Raw genomic sequence first — 23,686 nt, 5'->3', positions numbered from 1 at the left:
ACTTTTAGGCATAAAATATGGGGTTTTCATTGTAGGGAAGCTCTTAGTAATGGATTTAATTTCTTTAATAGATACAAGGTTATTAAGATTTTGATTCTAGGGGCACGTGGGTGACTCAGTCAGTTAAGTGTCCGACTTAAGCTCAGGTCATGGTCTTGCAGTTCATGAGTTTGGACCCCACATCATGCTCTCTGCTGTCAGCACAGAACCTGCTTTAGATCCTCTGTTCTTCTCTCTCTCTCTCTCTCTCTGCCCCTCTCCTACTCACATACTCTCTCTCAGAAAATAAACTTTAAAAATAACATTTTGATCAAAGAGGTTTTTGCCTGCTTTCTGCTCAAGGATTTTGATGGCTTCCTGTCTTACATTTAGGTCTTTCATTCATTTTGAATTTATTTTTTGTGTATGGTGTAAGAAAGTGGTCCAGGTTCATTCTTCTGCATGTCTCTGTCCAGTTTTCCCAGCACCACTTGCTGAAGAGACTGTCTTTATTCCATTGGATACTCTTTCCTGCTTTGTCAAAGATTAGTTGGCCATACGTTTGTGGGTCCTTTTCTGGGTTCTCTATTCTGTTCCATTGATCTGAGTGTCTGTTTTTGTGCCAGTACCATACTGTCTTGATGGTTACAGCTTTTAGTATAGCTTGAAGTCTGGGATTGTGATGCCTCTTGCTTTGGTTTTCTTTTTCAAGATTACTTTGGCTATTCGGGGTCTTTTCTGGTTCCATACAAATTTGAGGATTATTTGTTCTAGCTCTGTGAAGAATACTGGTGTTATTTTGATAGGGATTGCATTGAATATGTAGATTGCTTTGGGTAGTATTGACATCTTAACATTATTTGTTCTTCCTATCCAGGAGCATGGAATCTTTTTCCATTTTTTTTGTGTCTTCTTCACTTTCTTTCATAAACTTTATATAGTTTTCAGCATATAGACTTTTTACCTGTTTGGTTAGATTTATTCTGGGGTACCTGGGTGGCTCTGTCCGTTAAGCTCCAACTTCGGCTCAGGTCATGATCTCATAGTTTGTGAGTTCGAGCCCCACATCGGGCTCTGTGCTGACAGGTCAGAGCCTGGAGCCTGCTTTGGATTCTGTGTCTCCTTCTCTCTCTGCCCCTCCCCAACTTGTGCTCTCTCTATGTCTCTCAAAAATTAAATAAGTGTAAAAAAAATTTTTTTTTAAAGATTTATTCCTTGGTATTATATGGTTTTTTGATCTTGGCCACAGCAACTTCTTACTCAGCACATCTCCAGAGGCAAGGGAGACAAAAGCAAAAACGAACTACTGGGACTTCATCAAAATAAAAAGCTTCTGGGGTGCCTGGGTGGCTCAGTTGGTTAAGCGTCCAACTTCAGCTCAGGTCATGATCTCACAGTCCATGAGTTTGAGCCCCGCGTCGGGCTGTGTGCTGGCAGCTCAGAGCCTAGAGCCTGCTTCAGATTCTGTCTCTCCCTCTCTCTCTGCCCCTCCCCTGATCATGCTCTGTCTCTCTCTGTCTCAAAAATAAATAAAAACATTAAAAAATAAATAAATAAATAAATAAATAAATAAACCTTCTGCACAGCGAAGGAAACAATCAGCAATACTCAAAGGCAACCGACAGAATGGGAGAAGATATTTGCAAATGACATATCAGATAAAGGGTTAGTATCCAAAATCTATAAAGAACTTCTCAAACTCAACACCCAAAAAACAAATAACCCAGTGAAGAAATGGGCAAAAGACATGAATAGACACTTTTCCAAAGAAGACATCCAGATGGCCAGCAGACACATGAAAAAATGCTCAACATCACTCATCATCAGGGAAATACAAATCAAAACCACAATGAAATACCACCTTACACCTGTTAGAATGGCTAACATTAACAGCTCAGGCAACAACAGATGTTGGCGAGGGTGTGGAGAAAGAGGATCTCTTTTGCATTGTTGGTGGGAGTGCAAACTGGTGCAGCCACTCTGGAGAACAGTATGAAGTTTCCTCAAAAAACTGAAAATAGAACTACCCTATGACCCAGCTGTTGCACTACTAGGCATTTATCCACAGGATACAGGTGTGCTGTTTCAAAGGGACACATGCAACTCCATGTTTATAGCAGCACTATCAACAATAACCAAAGTATAGAAAGAGCCCAAATGTCCATCGATGGATGAATGGATAAAGAAAATGTGGTATATATATACAATGGAGTATTACTTGGCAATCAAAAAGAATGAAATCTTGCCATTTGCAACTACGTGGATGGAACTGGAAGGTATTATGCTAAGTGAAATTAGTCAGAGAAAGACAAAAATCATATAGTTTCACTCATATGAAGACTTTAAGAGACAAAACAAATGAACATAAGGGAAGGGAAACAAAAGTAATATAAAAACAGGGAGGGGGACAAAACAGAAGAGACTCATAAATATGGAGAACAAACAGAGGGTTACTGGAGGGGTTGTGGGAGGGGGGATGGGCTAAGTGGGTAAGGGGCACTAAGGAATCTACTCCTGAAATCATTGTACTATATGCTAATTTGGATGTAAATTTAAAAAAATAGAAAATAAAATTTTAAAAAAAGATTTTGATTCTATCAGTTTTAGCAAGTTGCTTTTTTAGTAATTTGTTAATTTCATCCAAATGTCATATTTATTGGCATAAAATTATTCATAATTTTCTCTTGTTGCTATTTTAATGTCTGTAAGAATTGCATTTGTGTGCACTTTTTCATTCCTAATATCGTTACTATGTTATTTTTCTTTTTTTCCCTGGGTAAATCTTTCTAAGAGTTTATCAATCTGATACATCTTCTCAAAACCAGCTTTGGCTTTACTGATATTCTCAATTGCATATTTATTTTCCATTCCACGGATGCATGCTCTTATCTTTATTATTACCTTCTTCCTACTTTCCTTTGATTTGATTGGCTTTTCCTTTTTCAGTTTCTTGATGCAAATTTATGTTCTTACTTTTTTGCCTGCCTTCTTTTCTAATGTATGTATTTAAAAGTATATATTTTCCAGTAAGCATTCCTTTTAGGTGCACCACACAAATTTTGACATGTTGTATTTTATTATCATTCAGTTGGAAATAGTTTCTATTTGCCTTTTTGATCCTTCTCTGACCTCTAGATTATATAGAAGTGTACTAGTTAGTTTCCAGATAGTTGGGGATGGTTTTCTCATTATCTTATTGTTAATGATTCCTAGCTTAATTCCACTGTGGTTAGAAAACATACTCTGTTTTAAACTTTTGAGATTTCTCGAGATTGATAAATGTTCCAAATGCAATGGAAAAGAATTAGAATTATATCATCATTGGGTAAAGTGTTCTATCTATGTCAGCTAGGATATAAATTCTATTAGTCTATCATATTCTATCATTAATTTACAGAACTCTTTGAATTTCAACTTAAAATTCATTGGAAATAAGATTGAGGCAAATTTTTTCTATAGGCCATAAACTCTTATATATTTATGTATATGTATGTGTAGATATATATAATTTATTTTGAGAGAGAAAGAGAGTGCATGATCAGGGGAGGAACAGGGAACAGAGAGAGAGAGTGAGAGAGAGAGAGAGGAAGAGAGAATCCTAAGAAGGCTCCAAGCTGTCAATGTAGAACCCAACATGGGGCTTGATCTCGCAAACTTTTCCAATTTTCCTTCTTCAAAGTATATTTTAGTTAGGTATTAGCAAAGAGTAACTATGTTGATATGTAATTGACATAGAATAAAATGCACACCTTTTTAGTGTAAAGTTTGAGTTTTAGAACATTTCCATCATCTAAGAAGTTTCCTTTTGTTTTCTCTTGGTCCCTACCCCCACTCTGAGCCCCAGGGAACCACTGATCTGCTGCCTTGCAGATTATATTTCTCTTTCCTAGAGTTTCATAGAAATGGAATAATGCAGGATGTGCCCTTTTTTATCTGATTTCTTTGTTTTAAGTTTATTTATTTATTTTGAGAAAGAGAGAGTACAAGCAGGAGAGGGGCAGAGAGAGAGAGAGGGAGGCAGAATCCCAAGCTCCAGGCTGTCTACACAGAGCCAGATATGGGGCTCAAACTCAAACCATGAAATCATGACCTGAGCTGAAGTCAGTCATTTAACCAACTGAGCCACCCAGGAGCCCCATAAACATTTTATGTTTTGAAACTGTTTCTCAATTTCCTTTGGCTTCAAACTTTATCTCATAAAAATTTAAATTTCAAATCTAAGTTTAGGAGCTGTTTTTCTCTTCTTGAAAACAGTTTTGTCTCAATATCACATTATCAGGTTAATCTTTAACACAAAAATCTATAATTATTTAAGCAGTATCTTCTTCAAGAAGCAAAGGTAAGGTCTAAAACACTGAGTTCCGAGCAGCAAATGTTTTCCACCTTGATACACAAGCTTTTCCATCATTTTTCAAACTCCTACAAGAATATTCTTTTTTTTTTAAATTTTTTTTTAACGTTTATTTATTTTTGAGACAGAGAGAGACAGAGCATGAACAGGGGAGGGGCAGAGAGAGGGAGACACAGAATCTGAAACAGGCTCCAGGCTCTGAGCCATCAGCCCAGAGCCTGACGCGGGGCTCAAACTCACGGACCATGAGATCATGACCTGAGCTGAAGTCGGATGCTTAACTGACTGAGCCACCCAGGCGCCCCCTACAAGAATATTACATACTCTGCTCCCTTTATATAAGCAGTGCATAACTAGTGATTACACTTGCTAATATTCTTCCATCTGTTGGGCAAGAACGTTTTCATAGCACTGCTTTTTTCATAGATCTGAATACTTACATATGCATATACATATATATTAATCTTATCTTTTCTCAAGTGAGATACACTCTTTTGTTCTGATCATATGGGACAAAGGTGGTAGGATCATGTTTGCACATATGTGGAAAAAGATTGCTGGAAGAATATACGCCAGATAATTATCAGTGCTGACCTTCAGAGAGTGAAAATGTGAAGAGATATTTGAAGACATTTTTCTATTTATAAGAAATGTTTCTGTTCATAAGATTCTGCATTGCCTGAACTTTTACTCTGGACAGTTTTTGGAAATTAATTTTTAAAAAATGAAATCTTTTGGGGTGCCTGGGTGGCTCAGTCAGTTAAGTGTCCAACTTTGGCTCAGATCATGATCTCACAGTTTGTGAGTCTGAACCCTACCTCGGGCTCCCCAATGACAGTGCAGAGCCTGTTTGGGATTCTCTCTCTCTCTCCCTCTCTCTCTGCCCCTCCCCCATTTGTGCTCTCTCTGTCTCTGTCTCTCTTTCCCTGTCTCTCTCTGTCTCTGTCTTTCTCAAAATAAATAAATTAGCTTAAAAATGAAATCTTTTAAAAAACATGCTCATTATAGAAAGTTTGGGGGAAAATAAGAAAGTGTATTTAAACAAGAAAATGAAAATTGGCAAAAAATATTAAAACCATGTATGTACATGTATGTCTTTTTCCCCATTGTATCCTTTGGTCTAAGAATAGTCCCTAACAAATAATGAGAATTTAGTAAATATATATTAATTGAACAAATGAACTGAGAACAAACTGAGGGTTGATGGGGGGTGGGAGGAAGAGGAGGGTGGGTGATGCGTATTGAGGAGGGCACCTTTTGGGATGAGCACTGGGTGTTGTATGGAAACCAATTTGACAATAAATTTCATATATTGAAAAATATATATATATATATTAATTGAACAAATGAATGGTTACTACTATATACATTTGGATTATAATGTAAATATGGTTTTGCTCTTTTTAATTAATATTGTATTGTGAAATTATTATTCCAAAACAATTTCTGCAAGTTGTTTGATGGTTTTTTATCATAATCTATCATGTGGAAATAGCAATTTTGTAGACAGAATATAGTTGGATTCTTTTTTCATTTTTAATACATTCTGCCAGTTTATGTCTTTAGACTGGGGAGTTTAGTGCACATCCATTTAAAGTTATTGCTGATAAGGAAGAACTTACTATTGCTATATTGTTAATTGTTTTCTTGATGTCATAGCTTTTGGTTCCTCATTTCCTCCCTTACTGCCTTTCTTTGTCTTTAGTTAATTTTTTTGTAATATGCCTTCAGTCCCTTCTCATTTCCTTTTGTATATATACTGTAGATAATTTCTGTGCTTATTATGAGGAGTACATATAACATCCTAAAGTTATAATAATCTATTTTAAACTAGTAACAACTTTATTTGCATACAGAAATCCTAATTTTTTCCAGCTCCCTCTTACCTCCCCATGTTGTTTTATTGATATCACAAATTAGATATTTATATATTGTGTACTCATTAACATAGACTTATAATTATTTTTTATGCTTTTGTCTTTTAAATACTGTGAAAGAATAAAAAATGGAGTTTCAAATCAAAATTATAATAATACTTGTTTTTATATTTGTCCACGTATTTTATCAAAGAACTTTAGGTTTTTGTATTCAGGCTACTCTGTAACATCCTTTTATTTCAAATTGGACTCCTTTTAGGCTTTTTTTTTAATTAAAAAATGTTTTAATGTTTTATTTTTGAGAGAGAGAGAGAGACAGAGTACGAGCAGGGGAGGGGAAAAGTGAGAGGGAGACACAGAATCTGAAGTAGGCTCCAGGCTCTGAGCTGTCAGCACAGAGCCTGACTCAGGGCTCAAACTCATGGACCATGACATCATGACCTGAGGCAAAATTGTTTGCTTAACCAATTGAGCCACCCAGGTGTCCCCTTTTAGTATTTCTTATAGACAAAGTTTAACCATAATGAACTCCCTCAATTTTTGTTTATCTGAGAATGACATAATTTCTCCCTCATTTTTGAAGGACAGTTTTGCCAAATAGAGAATTTCTTCTTTTTTTTAAATTAATTAATTATTTTTAAATTTACATTCAAGTTAGTTAGCAAATAGCACATCGATTTCAGGAGTAGATTCCTTAATGCCCCTTACACATTTAGCCCATCCCCCCTCCCACAGCCCCTCCAGCAATTTTTTGTTTGTCTCTATATTTAAGAATCTCTTATGTTTTGCCCCCTCCCTGTTTTTATATTGTTTTTGCCTCCCTTCCTTTTGTTCATCTGTTTTGAATCTTAAATCATCATATGAGTGAAGTCAAATGATATTTGTCTTTCTATGACTGGCTAATTTCACTTAGCATAATACTCTCTAATTCTATCCATGTAATTGCAAATGACAAGATTTCATTCTTTTTGATTGCCAAGTAATACTCCATTGTGTGTGTGTGTGTGTGTATATATATATACCACATATTCTTTATACATTCATCCATCAATGGACATTTGGGCTCTTTCCATACTTTGGCTATTGTTCATAGCACTACTGTAAACATTGGGGTGAATGTGCCCTTTCAAAACACCTATATCCCTTGGATAAATACCTAGTAGTGCAATGACTGGGTTGTAGTGTAGTTCTATTTTTAATTTTTTGAGGAAACTCCAGACTGTTTTCCAGAGTGGCTGCACCAGTTTGGATTCCCACCAGCAGTGTGAAAGAGATCCTCTTTCTCCACATCCTCACCAACATCTGTTGTTGCCTGAGTTGTTAATGTTAGCCCTTCTGACAGGCGTGAGGTGGTATCTCATTGTGGTTTTGATTTGTATTTCCCTGATGATGAGTGATGTTGAGCATTTTTTCATGTGTCTGCTGGCCATCTGGATGTCTTCTTTGGAAAAGTGTCTATTCATGTCTTTTGCCCATTTCTTCACTGGATTATTTGTTTTTTGGGTGTTGAGTTTGAGAAGTTCTTTATAGATTTTGGATACTAACCCTTTATCTGATATGTCATTTGCAAATATCTTCTCCCATTCTGTCAGTTGCCTTTTAGTTTTGCTGGTTGTTTCCTTCACTGTGCAGAAGCTTTTTATTTTGATGAGTTCCCAATAGTTCATTTTTGTTTTTGTTTCCCTTGCCTCTGGAGACATGTTGAGTAAGAAGTTGCTGCGACTGAGGTCAAAAAGGTTTTTGCCTGCTTTCTCCTTGAGGATTTTGATGGCTTCCTGTCTTATGTTTGGGTTTTTTATCCATTTTGAGTTTAGTTTTTTGTATGGTGTACAAAAGTGGTCCAGGTCATTTTTCTGCATGTCACTGTCCAGTTTTCCCAGCAACATTTGCTGAAGAGATTGTCTTTTTTCCCTTGGATATACTTTCCTGCTTTGTCAAAGATTAGTTGGCCATATGTTTGTGGGTCCATTTTTAGGTTTTCTATTGCATTCAATTGATCTGGGTGTCTGTTTTAGTGCCAGTACCATACTGTCTTGATGATTACAGATTTGTAATACATTTTGAAGTCTGGGATTGTGATACCTCCAGTTTTGGTTTTCTTTTTCAGGATTGCTTTGGCTATTTGGGGTCTTTCCTGGTTCCATACAAATTTTAGGATTTTTTTCCTAGCTCTCTGAAGAATGCTGGTGTTATTTTCATGGGGATTGCCAAATATAGAAGTTGTTGATTGACACCTTTTTACCCATCACGTCAAATATGTAATCCTTCTTATTTGGTGGGTCTTCTGGCCTGCCACTAATAATCTTATTGAGGATTCCTTATGCATGATGAGTCACTTTTTTTTTTTTTTTTTTTTTTTTTTTGCTGCTTTCAGGATTCTGTCTTTGGCTTTTTCGTTTGATTATGTGTCTCTGTATGGATCTCTCTGGGTTTTCTTGGAATTGTTTGAGCCTCTTGTATTTGTACATCCATGTAATGAATGAATGAACGAATGAATGAATGAACACTACTATATAAATTTGTATTTAATACAAATAAGGTTTTGCTTTTTTTCAGCCATTGTTTCTTCAAATAAGCTGATGGCTCCTTTTGTCTCTTCTTCTAGGACTCCCATAATGTGTATGTTGCTCTGCTTGTTTGTATACTATGTGCTTTGGGCTCTGTTTACTTTTCTTTATTTTTTTTTTTTCTCTTTGCTTCTCTGACTCCATAATTTAAAATGACTTGTGTTCAAGTTTACTGACTCTTTCTTCTTCCTGCTTGGATCTGCTGTTGAATCCTTCTCATAAAGTTTTCAATTCAGTTATTGTATTTTTCAGATCCGCAGTTTCTGTTTGGTTCTCTTTTATAATTTCTATCTCTGTTGGTATTCTCATTGTGTTCATATATTGCTTTTCTGATTTGCTTTGGTTCTTTGTCTGTTTTCCTTCAGCACTTTCAGGATAGTTAAGACGATCATTTTAAAGTGTCTGTCTAATAACTGAAACCTGTGTCCCTTTAGGGTAAGTTTCTGGAAATTTGTTTTGTTCCTTTGAATGGGCAACATGGCCTTGTGATCTGTTGTTGAAAACTGGACATTTGAAAAAAGTAGCCACCTCTGTCTGTCTTTGCAGCCTAACTTCATGCAGAGAAAGCCCTCCAGTAATCTGACCAGTATGAAAACTTAAGGTCTTCTTAGATCTTCAGGTCTTGGGCATGTGTCTTTCCTAGGCCTGTGCATGTGTGTTTTTTTCTCAAATTTCCCAGACATGATACTGCTTTTATATGTTTTAATTGCATTAAAAGTCTCATATCTGCTTCTTCTTGGGGCTCAAATGTTTTATTGTCCTCCTCTGCCTGTAGTCTCCCTCCGAGGTGGCCACAGTTCTACAGTTTTCACTCAGTGTGGCATCTGCCACTGCTTTCACCCACCTCCAGTCTGATATTCAAACTATGTCACAATTCCTATCTGAGCTCTGATTCAGATGAGGCAGAAACCAGTCTCTCAGGCAGCCTCCACACAGGGCAGAATACTGAAACAAATTCCAAGACAGGGGCTGCAAATTGGGTGGCTTCCTCCTGATCATACTGTACAACACAAGAGAGGGGATGGGACAAGGGTAAGCAGCAGAAAACAACCTAGAATTTCTTACCATTTAGAGTAGGAATTTTTTATTGTTTGGGCATTAATTTGCTGCAGATCCTTGACTATTTCTAGAGTTTCTACATAGCTATTGTAGTCTGTTGTTTACTTGACGTTTCTGTGAGGAAACAAAGGCTACCTTGGAGCTCCCAGGTCTGCCTTCTTGCTTATTTCACCTCCAGAGGTACGTTAATTTTAAAAATAAATTCCCCCAAACATTCAGGAATTAAATTAGTCTCTTCTTTTGTTGTAATAATGGTAATAATGATAGTAATTTACTTTAATGTTTGTTTTTGAGAGAGAGAGAGACAGAGAGAGAGAGAGACAGAGAGAGAGAGAGTATGTATGTTGGGGAGGAGCAGAGAGAGAGGGAAACAGAGCATCTGAAGCAGCCAGTTGTGCGCTGAAAGCAGTGAGCCTAATACCGGGTTCCAACTCATGAACCATGAGATCATGACCTGAGCCGAAGTCGGGCGCTCAACTGACTGAGCCACCCAAGTGCCCCAATAATGATAATAATTTCATTGAGTACCTACTATGTTCCCAGGCACTATCATATACATTTCACCTCTTTAAATAACTAATTTAAACTTTACTACTTTCTAGGTAGTATTGTACCCATTTCATAGATGATAAAACTGAAGCACAGAGGAAACATACCATCTATGTGGAACTAAGACAGACACATGGGGAATGCAATTTTAAGGTTTTAATAGGTAACATGGAACTATTCCTGGTTTTATGTGACTTGAGAGGAGGTAGTTACAGTAGACCAGAAGAAGGTGGCTGGATCATACCCTACCCACTTCCCTTCATTCTATAAATGCTTTAAAATTGGATCTCAGTTCTTGAGCTACATTTTCATGTAGCTAAGGTAGTGGGCTGGCCAAATAAGTGCCCTTTTCCTTTAACATAGGAAATAACACATGATGTATGATCTTGACCAGGAGGGCAAGAGAGGTCCAAACCCAGCCCTGTGGTGGGTGAATAATCAAGGTGATGAAGTGAAGTGGAGTTTCAGAGAGATGACAGACTTATCCCGCCGTGCAGCCAACGTCTTCACCCAGACCTGCGGCCTGCAGCAGGGAGACCGTCTAGCCTTGATCCTGCCTCGAGTGCCCGAGTGGTGGCTGGTGGTCATAGGCTGCATCCGAACAGGTCAGTGACCCAAAGAGACCCCAACAGACTTTAGGTCTAGCCTGGAGCCAATGGGTCCTGAAATATTAACTTTTCCCTGCCCCTTTTTCTTATTCTTCATAGTCTTTTTCTTTCTCAGACTCCTTCAAATATTCGTTTGCTACTTCTCTCTGTCTTCCTCAACTTATACACCCTCAAACACAATGTCATCACTCTCTAATTCATACACAGACACAGACACATAAACACACACACACACACACACACACACACACACTTTCTCTTGCACAGTTTCATTTTTTTTTAAAAAACATCAGTTGTTAACATTTTGCTCCCCTCCCACACTGAGACATTTAAGTATCAGCTGCAGACATTGTGGCATCCATAAACACCAGATAAACACCCATAAACCCTGGAGCATGCATCTGCTATGATCCATGACATTCTCCTCACATAACCACAACAGAGTTATCACACAAGAAGTATAACTTTGATATAATGTATATCCGTGGCCAGAATTCTTTAATTGTCCCAACAGTGTATTTTATACCCATTTTTTGTTTGTTTAAATCCAAAATCTGATAGAAGGTCATGCATTGCATTACATTGTAAGGTCTCCTCAATCTCTGTTAATCTAAACTTTTCTGCATGACAACATCTTGGAAATGTCTAAGCCAGTTGTTTTTCAGAAGGTCCCACAAAATTTGTATTTCTGACTCTTTTTTCAAGATTATATTCAGATAAACATTTTTAGTAGGAGTACTAAAAAGACAACATGCTTATCTCAATGCTTTACATCAGGAGATACATGAAGTCGGTTTGTCCTATCATCGATGATATTATTTACAAACACTTTTGTAAGGCACAATTTCCCTTTGTAATTGTTAAGTAATCTGTACTGTAATACTTTTGAGACTGTGTGAATATCCTGTTCCCCAACTGTCTTTCACCCTATTACATGAGAATCCATTGATTATTCTTGATTGAATTGAATATTATTATGGTGGTTTTATATGAGAATTTTCTAATTGTATTATTCCCTCCACATTTATTCTGTGGAGATTTCCCTTCCCCCTTTTAATTGCATATTTTTGTATCTATATAATGTAGAATTGGTGTGGGACTCCAGAATTTTTTTTTAATTGCTTTAAAATGCATGGTGATATATTTCCTCACAAATAAAACCCTACATTAATCCATCAAGGTCATGTGGAATCAAGAATTAACAGCAACAGCAGAGAGAGTACAGAGAAGCCATGTCATCTGTAGAGCTGAGAGATGGCACATAGGAAATCCAAGACAAGAGCTGAGTGCTCTGGGATAGAATAAAAGAAGAATAGAAGCAAAGGAAGGAGAGTCCAAGAATGGGCATAAGACATGCAAAAACTTAGAGTCAGGAGAAGTCTGTGTGAAGAATAGGCATCTTGTAATAGGGAATAGATTTGTAAGAGGAAAAGGTGGAGGGTGGGCAGTGCCTTCACTGTTGGGTGTTCAGAGTATGGTGCTTTCCTGGAGAGAGGGCACAGGGGCTGGTGAGGAGAAGAAAAGCAGAGGGGGAAGTCAGTGTTCTGTGGAACCTGAACAGGTAATAAAATGGAAGGTAGGTGGTAGCAAGATTCAGGATGAGCCATCTGGTGGAGAGATTAGAACCCAGTAGAGGCACACAAAGACCTGAACTAACTGTTGGTGATGGAAGATGGAAGGGAGTGTAGGAAAGTTAAAAGGATAATGTAGTTAAATTTGGGTATGAGGAATGAAGAAAAGAGAGGAGATTCAAGATGACACAAGGGACTGAAAGAGGAGGAAGTGAGAGGAGAAAAATGGAGGCAGGGATACAGCTAAACCTGGTGTCAAAGACACTGTACTACTTGTGTCCATAGTCTGTAGTCCCAGTCCTAAAGTAGGATTCACCTGTCTACTGGCTTGATCCACCTAGAGTAGAAGAAGGTTAGGTCAGGCTTTTCAAATTTCAATATACATAGGAATCCCTTGGAGAGTTTCTTAAAGTGCAAATTCTGATTCAGTAGTTTGGGATGGGGCATGAGATTTTTGTGGTGCTGATGGTACTGGTCCATGGACCATACTTTGCACAGCAAGAAGCTAGCAGATTTCTATGCAGATAAGCCAGGCCTGAAACCCAAAAGTTCCTTTTTTCATCCCCAGGAATAATCTTCATGCCAGGAACCACCCAGATGAAAGCCAAGGACATTCTCTACCGATTACAAGTGTCTAAAGCCCAGGGCATCATGACCACAGATACCCTTGCCCCAGAGGTGGATTCCCTAGTTTCTGAGTGTCCTGCTCTGAAAACAAAGCTCCTGGTGTCTGACCATAGCCGTCACGGGTGGCTGGACTTCCGATCGCTGATTAAGTAAGTTTCAGATCTGATGAATGTGTTTTCTAAGGAAGGGCAAGAGAAGAGCATTCACTCCCAAGTGCTGGTAGACAAACGTTCAGTGGGAGAAGGTCACCTGGACTGATGCCAGAAGACTTCTCTTCCCAGCTGTGCCCCCGATTTGTTTTGTGACCCTGGGCTGGTTCCTTCCCCTCTCTTGGATGCAGTTGCTTTATTTGTAAAATAAGAGTATTGAAATTCTATGCCTCTGTCACTACAGTCTAAACACTTTAGTGCAAATGAGATGAGTCAGAGGGTTATTGTGTTGAATCTTCCTTGTAGGTAGGGAATCTGAAATATTATTTTTATATAACAAACAAATATATGAAGAGGTTGAATGAACGTACAAGATGACTTTTTAAGGGAAACTTGAGACTGCAAGAAAAATTGAGGCTGTGGCTGGTAGTCAGCTGGGGGAACAAACAATTTCCATCTCTCAGGTGCTGCATAGCTTTAAGGACACCTCCCAGGGAAAGTTAGGGAAGTGTTGGAAGTAAGAAAGACCCCTTCCACCAACAACTCTGATTCTGTAAACCTTTAGACATTTTTTCTATCACCTGAAAACCATGCTGTGTTTGTTTTCTTAAAGTAACCCCTCAGTTTTGAAAGTTCTTTACTTCAGCCTCAAAAAGCAAATATTAGGCTGAAGTCACATCTTACACTGGATTTTAAAGTCAGAGAACTAAAAGAAAATGGCTTAAATAAAGAATATTCTTGGGGTGCCTGGGTCACCCAGACAGTTGAGCATCTAACCTGATATCAGTTCAGGTCATGATCCCAGGATTGTGGTACTGAGCCCCGCATTGGGCTCTGTGCTGAATGTGAAGCCTACTTAAGATTCTCTGTTTCTCTGTCTCTCTCTCTCTTTAAAATAAAAAGATTTAAAAAAGGATATTCTTTAGATTCCCTTAAATTGCCAAAAGTCAATATGGTACCATTTCTCAGCAAGAGTTGGTGTTACTGGCAGTCTTGGGATCATTTGCAGTTACTATGATTGAACACCATAGGGAATTGGCATTTATAAGCATAGACCCAAAGGAGAAACTGTCAATTCTGAAGCCCCCAAGAATCAAGGCACACCGGGGGGACTTCAGGCTTACCTACCATCTCAAGTTTACACCAGGACAGATGTGCATTTATGTTTCTTTTACTCTCCCTCATTTTCTTTTCCCTGCCCCTCATAGCCAAGATTATGGGGTTAAATTCCTATAAAGCTACTTCATATAAAAAAAAAAAAAAAACAAGCTTAGCAGTGTGGTTAAGAGCACAGTCTGTGAATCAGACTGAATTTGAATCCTGGCTGTGCCACATGCTGGCCAAATGTCTTCAGGCAAGTAATGTAACCTTTCTGAGCCTCAGTTTCCTCCTCCACAAAATGGGCACAATAAAAGCAGTACTTCTCTTTTAGGGTTGCTCTGAAGATTGAATGAGTTCTTATTTGTAAGTCACTTAGAGCAGTGCCTGAAAGATAGTAAGTGCTATTTCAATGTTTGTTACGTTAAAAATATTCCACTATATTTCCCCCCTTTTGTAAATGAATAAATGTCAGTCTACTTATCCAAGTCACTCACAAATTCCGTTTGATTCTTAATACAAGGAGAACTGCTTTTTCCTCCAGTGTTGTAAACCTCCATTTTTCTGACTCCAATCCCCTCATATTGGATCCCCAGGGATCCCAAAGCAGGAAACATGACTTCTCCCCTTTTGTACTGAATCCCTTTGCAGATCAGCATCCCCAGATCACACCTGTATTAAGTCAAAGACGCTGGACCCAATGGCCATCTTCTTCACCAGTGGGACAACAGGCCTTCCCAAGATGGCGAAACACAGTCATGGACTTGCCTTGCGATCCTCTCTGCCTTCATGGTAGGAAAGAAGGCACTGACTTAGATGCTGGGCCACAGATCTGGGGTGGTGTGTGTATGTGTGCATGTGTGTGTGTGAGCACACGTGTGTTGGGAAAAGAGCTCTAAGTAGAATTGACTCCATCCTGTTTCTTCCCTCTGGGCTCTTTGGTTCAGACTCCTGAGAGTCTTGAGATGTAGACACTTGGAATGCTAACGGTTTGCTGACAGAGGCCTCTGATGACAAAGGAGGCACATTTAGGTCCTGCCTGAGCACCTTAACAAGAGGTGTGTAGGAAATGTGTGCCCGCATTCAGCAAACCACACAAATGACAAGCCATTGTGTCCCTCTCAATTGACTCAGGGTTTGGTGGTAAAAGATACAATGTTTGAACAATGCCACCTGAAGTGGCAGGTCCTTTCCTCTTCCCAGTTATGAACACATGAAACTTGGAGTTACCCAGTCGTGAGCTCTCAGGAAAAAGAATACCTGGAACCAAGCCACAACATGCCACTCCCCCTGACCTAGAACAGTCATAGAGGCTGAAGCTGTAGCCTTGGGTTAATCACTTAATCAACGTTTAACTGAGCCTCTTCTCCCATCTGTCCCTACCTCAGATAGTAATATTCACACCAGATCAAGTTCTATATATTTTCTAACTTATTAACCAGACCAGAGGGCAGACAAGGCTTTTTGTGGACAGTGACTATCTGTGCAGATGCAGCAGTTTGCAATGGTAGCAATTGAGTAGCGAAACTCTGGAGGAATAGGGGTGGAAAGAAGGCAGAGGCTTTCTGTGCAGTCTGAATAACAAGAGCACAGGCACAAAGATATTAAAAGTAGCATTATAGAACTACAGACACTTGAGGATAGCTGGTGCTCAGGGTGTGGGGTAAGAGACATATGGGAGGAGTTGGGAACCAGTGAGCAGGGCTCAGGATCTTGTGGGCCTTGGTGTAGAGTTTAGAGTTTTTTAGGCAGATGATGGAGAGGTATTGGAGTAATGGGATGTATTTTAGCAAGGGAAAGACCTGATCAGATTTGTGTTTTGAAAAGATCACTGTGGCTGCAAGATGAAGGGAAGCAGAAGGGGTTAGGATCTGCTGGGTTTGAGGTGCCTGAGGGACACTGCAGAAGAGATGTTCAGTGGGTAGTTGGGTCTGAAACTGAGAAGACAGGTCTTCCCAGCTAGTAGTATTCTGTGGGTGAGCCACAATCCTAAGAGGGCTGGGATGAGGGAGGGTGGATTGTTTATTAAAGTTAATAGTAAATAGTTAGTAAAGCTCCTGTTAATAGTAAAGCTCCTCAAAGCCATAGTTTAGTAAATAGTAAACTATTACTAATAATAAATAGTTAGTAAAGCTCCCATAGCTATGGGAGGATTGTGTTTTCTCAAGGAATTATGCACATAGACATCCCTCAGAATCACTAAGATAGGATAGAGAAATGAGAAACCTTTCCCACCCCGCTTTCTAATTATTGCCTATTGGATAATTGTTTCCAGTCCTTGCCAAGATGGGGTATTAATTAGGGGTCTTTCTCTCTCTTTCTTTATTTCTATCTCTCTCTCCCTCTCTCTCTTTCTCCATCATAAATGACAGAAAGCCCAATCTCAACCTCTTTAAGCCTAAAAGTGAATAAAGGAATTTATTGGATCATGAGGCAGGGCACTCCAGGCTTTGGCTTCAGACATAGCTAGAGTCTCTGGATCAGGTTTTTATCTCTCCATCTGATGTGTTTTGTTGCTCTTCTAAGAAAGGCTTATCCCTTGTTATGCCCAAATTACTGCCAGCATTACCTAGGACTATATAAGTAACAGAGTCAATTCCCAGCCTTAAGGATCATTATAACTAAACCCATTGAAATCACACATGACCAGAAAATAGGATTTGGCATGCTTTAGGGACCTGGGGTGGGAGTGTGTCTGGAGCCCACTCAAACCACATGCACTGAGAATGAGAGGTGGGTCACCCCTGAAAATCAGAGTCCCCAGCCCTTGATCACATTCTCATGATCACCTAGCTGAAGTCACTGTATTTTGGAGTTAGCAGGAAATTTCTACAACTGAAGACATCTGATGTCTTGTGGTGCATTTCGGACCCAGGCTGGATTCTGGCTGTCTTGGGGTGCCTGTTTGAACCATGGACATCAGGGTCTACACTCTTCATCCATCATCTGCCCCAGTTTGACCCCAAGGTCATTCAACAGGTAAGAAGACAAACCTTCCACTATCAACAAACTCCTAGAAGAAACTCATGTTTCAAACTCAAAAGCTGGCCTGCTGAGAAATATTTTATTTAGCAAAAAGTCTCATTAGTGTAATATAACCCTGGTTCTGGGTTTCTCAAAGTGCAGAACACTGAATTAGTTACTGTATAAGAATAACACTACATGAAACCTTGAAGAAAATACATATTCCAAGCCCTTCCCCAGGCCTATAGATCAGATTTTGTGGGCTTGGAACCCTGAATAAACATTTTAAGAGATTAAACCAACCAGAGAAAGCTCATGTCTCCTGGATCCTGGACGCTGTATCTGCCAGACCAGATAGCTGGTGCATGCGTGTGTGTGTGTGTGTGTGTGTACGTGTTTTGTTGTTGTTATTGCAGTTGCTCAATTTAATGAAGGGTTTAAAAACAGAGCCCCTAGAAAATGCAAATCTGGCTTCTCATGCCACATTTGACATTTATTTGTGGTTTACTTGCTACTGTGAGCCTCAGTTTCCTCATCTGTAAAATGGGAGTTTTAATAATTCCTATGTCACAAAATTGTTGAAATATAAATGAGATGGTACAGGAGAAGTGGGTGAAGTGCTTAGCCCTGAGTTGGCACTCAGAGGCACCCGGCATGCAGTGATGGCTGCTGTTCCTGTTAGGTGTATCTCACAGTAATAACTCAAGTCACCCGTGTGAACCCTCTCATTGTACTTCCATTCACCTGAAAATCTGTTTTCCATCTCAGCGGTAGACCTGCCCCTCCACCTCTCAAAGTTCAGTCCCCTCCCCACAGCCCCTGCAGATCTTGTTCTTTTCTCTGTCCTTCTGTTAGGAGCCCTTCTCATTAATCTTGCATCCATTAAACCTTTTCTCCTGTATTTTCAACCCCTCACTTCCCCGTCTCCATTAATCTATCATCCATTAACTCTTTTCTCCTGTGTTTTCAACCTCTTCATCTTCATGAACTGTACTCCCCCTTAGTCCATAAATATGTTCAAAGTTCCTCATCCTGAAAAATACCTTCCCTTTACCTGGCTACACACTGGACCAACCCAGTCTTTCCTCCCTTGGTATCAAATTTCTCCGTAGAACATTCTCCGCTTGCTCCAGCCACATCCTCTTCACCCACCTTACTCCTAAACACTGCAGCCCTACAAGCGTTTGTCTTCACCCTTCTTCCTTCTAAAAAATCTCCTCTACTTCCATTTCACCAGCATGGTCATCCATTCAAGAGGCTTTCAAAACTGTACCTTGGGTCTAGTCTTCTCCCTCCATGCAAATTCCCCCTTGTTTTTCTACCCCAGGTCCATCTGATGATCCCTCCAGCATGTCAGACTACATTTCCCATTTCTCATTCCTCACCTCATGCCAATATCTGCCTCTCCATCATTGTTCACTGTTCACATCCTGCCAGTCTCTGAGGCTTACAGCTGCACAAAGAACACCAAATCCACCTTTCCCCTCCCCTCCTCCACTAGTACATGGGTGTCTCCAAGGTCTCAGTGTGTTTTAAGCTTGAATTAGTTCAAATTATTAATTACACAAATTTACATACACACACACATACACACACACACACACGAAGACACAAACAGCAGCATTTGAAAGTTTAATTATTTTGATTTATTTTTCACTTTTGGGGCGCCTCGGTGGCCTAGTCAGTTAAGTGTCCTACTCTTGATTTCAGCTCAGGTCTTGATGTCAGGGTTGTGAGTTCAAGCCCCACATTGGGCTCCATGCTGGGAGTGAAACCTACTTAAAAAAATGAGCAGGACATGAGCAGACATTTCTCTAAAGAAGAAATCCAGATGGCCAACAGACACATGAAAAGATGCTCACCATCACTCCTTGTCAGGGAAATATAAATCAAAACCACAAGGAGATATAACCCCACACCTGTCAGAATGGCTAAAATCAAAAAGACGACAAACAACAGGTGTTGGCGAGGATGTGGAAAAAAAGCAACCATCATGCACTGTTTGGTAGGAGTGCAAGCTGGTGTAGCCACTGTGGAAAACAGTATGGAGTTCCTCAAAAAATTAAAAATAGAATTACCACATGACTCATTAATTGTACTAGTGAGTGTCTACTCAAATAATATGCAAACACTATTTCCAAAGGATATATGCACCCCCATATTTATTGCAGCATTATTTACAATAGCCACATTATGGAAGCAGATCAAGTGTTCATCCATAGATAAATGGATAAAGAAGATGTGGTATATGTATGTGTGTCTATATATATAATGGAATATTACTCAGCCATAAAAAATAATGAAATCTTGCCATTTTCAACATCTTGGATGGATCTAGAGGGTATAATGCTAAACCAGTAAGAGAAAGACAAATACCATATGATTTTACTCATACGGAATTTAAGAAACAAAAGGAACAAAGAGAAAAAAGAGACCAAAAAACAGACTCTTAACTATATAGAATAAACTGATGGTTACCAGAGGGGAAGTGGGGGGGACAGGTGAAATAGGTGAAGGGGATTAAGAATATATTTCTCGTGATGAGCAATGAGTCATACATAGAATTGTTGAATCAGTATATTGTACATCTGAAACTAATATAACACTGTACGTTAATTATACTGGAAAGAAAGACAGGGAGACAAGAAAGGAAGGAATGAATGAACAAAGGAAGGGAGGGAGGGAGGAAGGACAGACAGATGGAAGGAAGGAAGGAAGGAAGGAAGGAAGGAAGGAAGGAAGGAAAGAAAGAAGGAAGGAAGTTGATTGGACTCAGAAAGAGAGGGACTGGCGCCCCTAGGTGGCTCAGTTGCCTGAGTGACTGACTCTTGATGTTGGCTCAGGTCATGATCCCAGGGTTCTGGGATCGAGCTCTGTGTCAGGCTCCACATTGAGCAGAGAAGCTGCTTGAGATTCTCTCTCTCTCTGCCCATTCCTCTTCCCTATGGTTCTGCATGGAAGGTATATATATTCCCATTTTACAAATAAGGGAACAGAATTGCAGAGGAATTAAGTAACAGGATTGAAGTCAGGCAGGCAGACCCCAAACCCACATTCTCTCCTCTTCAGTGTTCTTGCCCTCCCAGGGTATCTCCACCCTGATCCGAAACTGAAAGACTCCCACTTCTAGCAAAACAATGGTGAATACCAGACATTTTAGACTCTATCTGATCTCCAACTAAGGTCAATCATCCTCAATTTACTTCCTGCCCTTCACCTGTCTAAATCTAACCTCAGTCTTCCTAAAGTTACTTCTTGTGCCTCTCCTGTCTAAATAAACCATCTTTTGACTATACCTAAGTGTTTCTTCAACCCTGGAGACTTTGCTCCTGTTACTCGTTCTACCTGCAAGAACCTTCTCCATTCCTCTGCCTATAGAGACCATATCCATTTGTTAAATACCACAACTAAATGCCACCTGTTCCATGAGGTCCCTGGATCACCCAATCAGAAGGAGTATTTCCCTATGCTAAGTTCTCCTTCCAGTATCTCTTATGACATCTACCAATTTCTGCCTTACCATTTGAGTCTTGTTTTATCTCCTCTATTATTAGTACAAACTCCCAGTTGGAATATTATCTAACTCTTTTTTCATTCCCCCCAACAGTGCCTGATACATGCTATGCACAAAATTCATGCTCAATATAGGTATATTGAAAAAAGTAACAAATGACTACTGGGCTGTCTTACAGGGGAGATCCGAATTAAAATGTTAAAAGCCTATATTTTAAATCCTTACTATAAGAATAAAATTCCTTCTCTCCTCACTTTCTAGACATTGTTCAAATACCCCATCACCCTGTGCCTTGCTGCGCCAGCTGTGTATCGAATGATTCTACAGCAGATTTCTACCAGGTATGGTAGAAGTGGTGGTGGCTGGCTGGTCATAACAATCTTTGGGTAGGAATTTAAGGAATCCAACCTACTGTGATCTGACTTTTTAACTGTGGTTCTTTGAGGGGTGTGCAGGTGTGTGTGTGGTAAGTTAAGTGTTGACTAATTATCATTAGTCAGTCTAATTGATTCCTTAAAGTAGGACTAAGAGATCCAAATGAAATGCTAAGTGAGTCTTGCATTATTGTAGGTTTATTATTTTTTGAAAATTTTTCTTATGAAAGGACAAACATACAGAAAAATACATAACACATAAATTTATAGATTAATGAATTGTTGAAAACAAAACACCTATGTCACCACTCACATGAGTCACAAAAATAGAATATTGCCCACACCCCAGAGATATCTTCATGACTCCTTATCTCCACTAAAGGAACTGATATCTTGACTTTTGTGGTGTTAATTTCCTTATTTTCCCTTACAGATAACCTCCTAAGGAAATAACCCTAAACAAATTATTATATTTTACTTTCCTTTGAACTTTATGCATGTAATCATACATTATTCTGGAATATCTGGCTTCTTTTTTTTTTTTTTATAAAATTTATTGACAAATTGGTTTCCATACAACACCCAGTGCTCATCCCAAAAGGTGCCCTCCTCAATACCCATCACCCACCCTCTCCTCCCTCCCACCCCCCATCAACCTGGCTTCTTTTTTCAACATTATGTTTTTAAGATGTGTGTATGTTGCTACATGTTGCTGTAGTTAATTTTCATTGCTGTATAATATCCCATTGTATTAAAACATTGCATACTTTTTTCAGTTCTACCATTAATGGACACTCGGGTAGTTTTTATTTTGGGGTTATTGATGATTAGTGCTGCATTGAATTATTGCACATGTACCCTGGTGCATATAAGCGTGCATTTCTGTCACATTTTTCTGGAATAAGAATTGCTAGTTCACACTGACACTACATTCTACAACCCAATTTTTCAAGATATTGAACCCATCTATGCTCCAACTAGCAAGGTAGGAGAATTCCCATTGTTCCATCACATTGGCATCATCTGTTATTGTCAGAGTTTTTCATTTTTGTCAATCTGATGGATGCATAGTTTTCTCTTCCTATAGTTTTCTTTTTGCATTTTCCCATGTTTGTGAGTTAATTTTAGCTAAACTGGAATCTGCTCTTTGAAACATATGGGCGTTTATGAATCTTTTAAAGACTCTGAAATTAAAATGGTTGCTCCAAAAATCAGAGTAACATGTTTTAAATATAGAATTAAAATATTAAGGTGTTTTAGTTTTTAAAAAAATTTTTTTAATGTTTTTATTTATTTTTGAGACAGAGAGAGACAGAGCATGAACGGGGGAGGGGCAGAGAGAGAGGGAGACACAGAATCGGAAGTAGGCTCCAGGCTCTGAGCCATCAAGCCCAGAGCCGGACGCGGAGCTGGAACTCATGGATCGCGAGATCGTGACCTGAGCTGAAGTCGGACGCTTAACCGACTGAGCCACCCAGGCGCCCCATAAATATTAAGGTGTTTAATGACTACTCTTACAAAGCTAATTCTGAAACACAACTTGATTTTATTAATGAAGCCTCATGCTGGTTGGACTCCGTTTGTGTTTCAAAACTCATAATTAGCAACTTTTTGAAGTGTTCGTCAGATGATTATCTTTGTCCAAATCCAGTAAAATCCAACCATGTCATAACTAGTGACTGCATCACACTCTGCCTATTTTATCTATTTTGAATAAAGCTGAATAATGAAGAAAACACCTCAGTAAAACCAGCCCTTCTGTCCATCACCCCTGACTCTAAAGGCACCAGGACAGTGTGATGAGGATGGAAAGGTGGACAAGATGTCTGCTGCCTCTCTCATCCCCAAGAGCTGACCTGGTCCAGCCCCAGGCCAGCTGGTAATCAGATCTCAGTCGCTTCTCCCCATGTCTTTCAAGGAATGCATTATTATTTCATGTCTGTTTTTGTCTCATTTATGGAAAATTTGATGAGGAAAATGAAGAGGATTTATGTCACACAGTGTACCTACTACAAATGTTGACAGCCAACTTTTCTGCTCTTTCTGAAATTCCTTGTCTCGGGACTGTTACCTACAACCCTTCTCTCTCTTCCTACACTCATCCTGGTCTTCCTTGATGTCCTGAGCAATTCATTTCCACCCCTTAACTTGCATTTTCTGCTCAGAAATACAAAAGCCCTTCAGTTCACATGACTCCACTCTTCATAGAAGGCAGTGCAGTTCTGTTATCATCCTAACAAGCTTTTGGGAAGTCTTATCTTCCACCCATTATGGTTTATAAAATATCCTTCTTAGCCACAGAGGATGTTAAGACAAGGCCTGAAAAATATGTCTTTGCCATCTTTCTACATCAACTTCCAAATTTGGTCCAAACTTTTGACCAAACCCATTAGCCTCAC

The 23,686-nt window shown here is 39.2% G+C and overlaps 1 protein-coding gene across 6 annotated transcripts in view; it reads left to right on the top strand.

Annotated features, from left to right (window-relative positions):
• The window catches only part of LOC122471595 (acyl-coenzyme A synthetase ACSM1, mitochondrial-like), a 47,691-nt gene that overhangs the window by 11,217 nt on the left and 12,788 nt on the right, over positions 1-23,686 (top strand). For all 6 annotated transcript variants that reach the window (XM_043560385.1, XM_043560386.1, XM_043560387.1 and 3 more), the window contains 5 exons: positions 10,777-10,987; positions 13,130-13,337; positions 15,087-15,227; positions 17,255-17,414; positions 21,175-21,254. In XM_043560385.1, coding sequence (XP_043416320.1) covers positions 10,777-10,987; positions 13,130-13,337; positions 15,087-15,227; positions 17,255-17,414; positions 21,175-21,254 — 800 coding nt within the window. The remainder of the gene's footprint in view (positions 1-10,776; positions 10,988-13,129; positions 13,338-15,086; positions 15,228-17,254; positions 17,415-21,174; positions 21,255-23,686) is intronic.

The sequence above is a fragment of the Prionailurus bengalensis genome, chromosome E3, assembly GCF_016509475.1.
Source record: "Prionailurus bengalensis isolate Pbe53 chromosome E3, Fcat_Pben_1.1_paternal_pri, whole genome shotgun sequence".
Lineage (NCBI taxonomy): Eukaryota > Metazoa > Chordata > Mammalia > Carnivora > Felidae > Prionailurus > Prionailurus bengalensis.
This window is presented reverse-complemented; position numbering and strand designations above follow the sequence as displayed.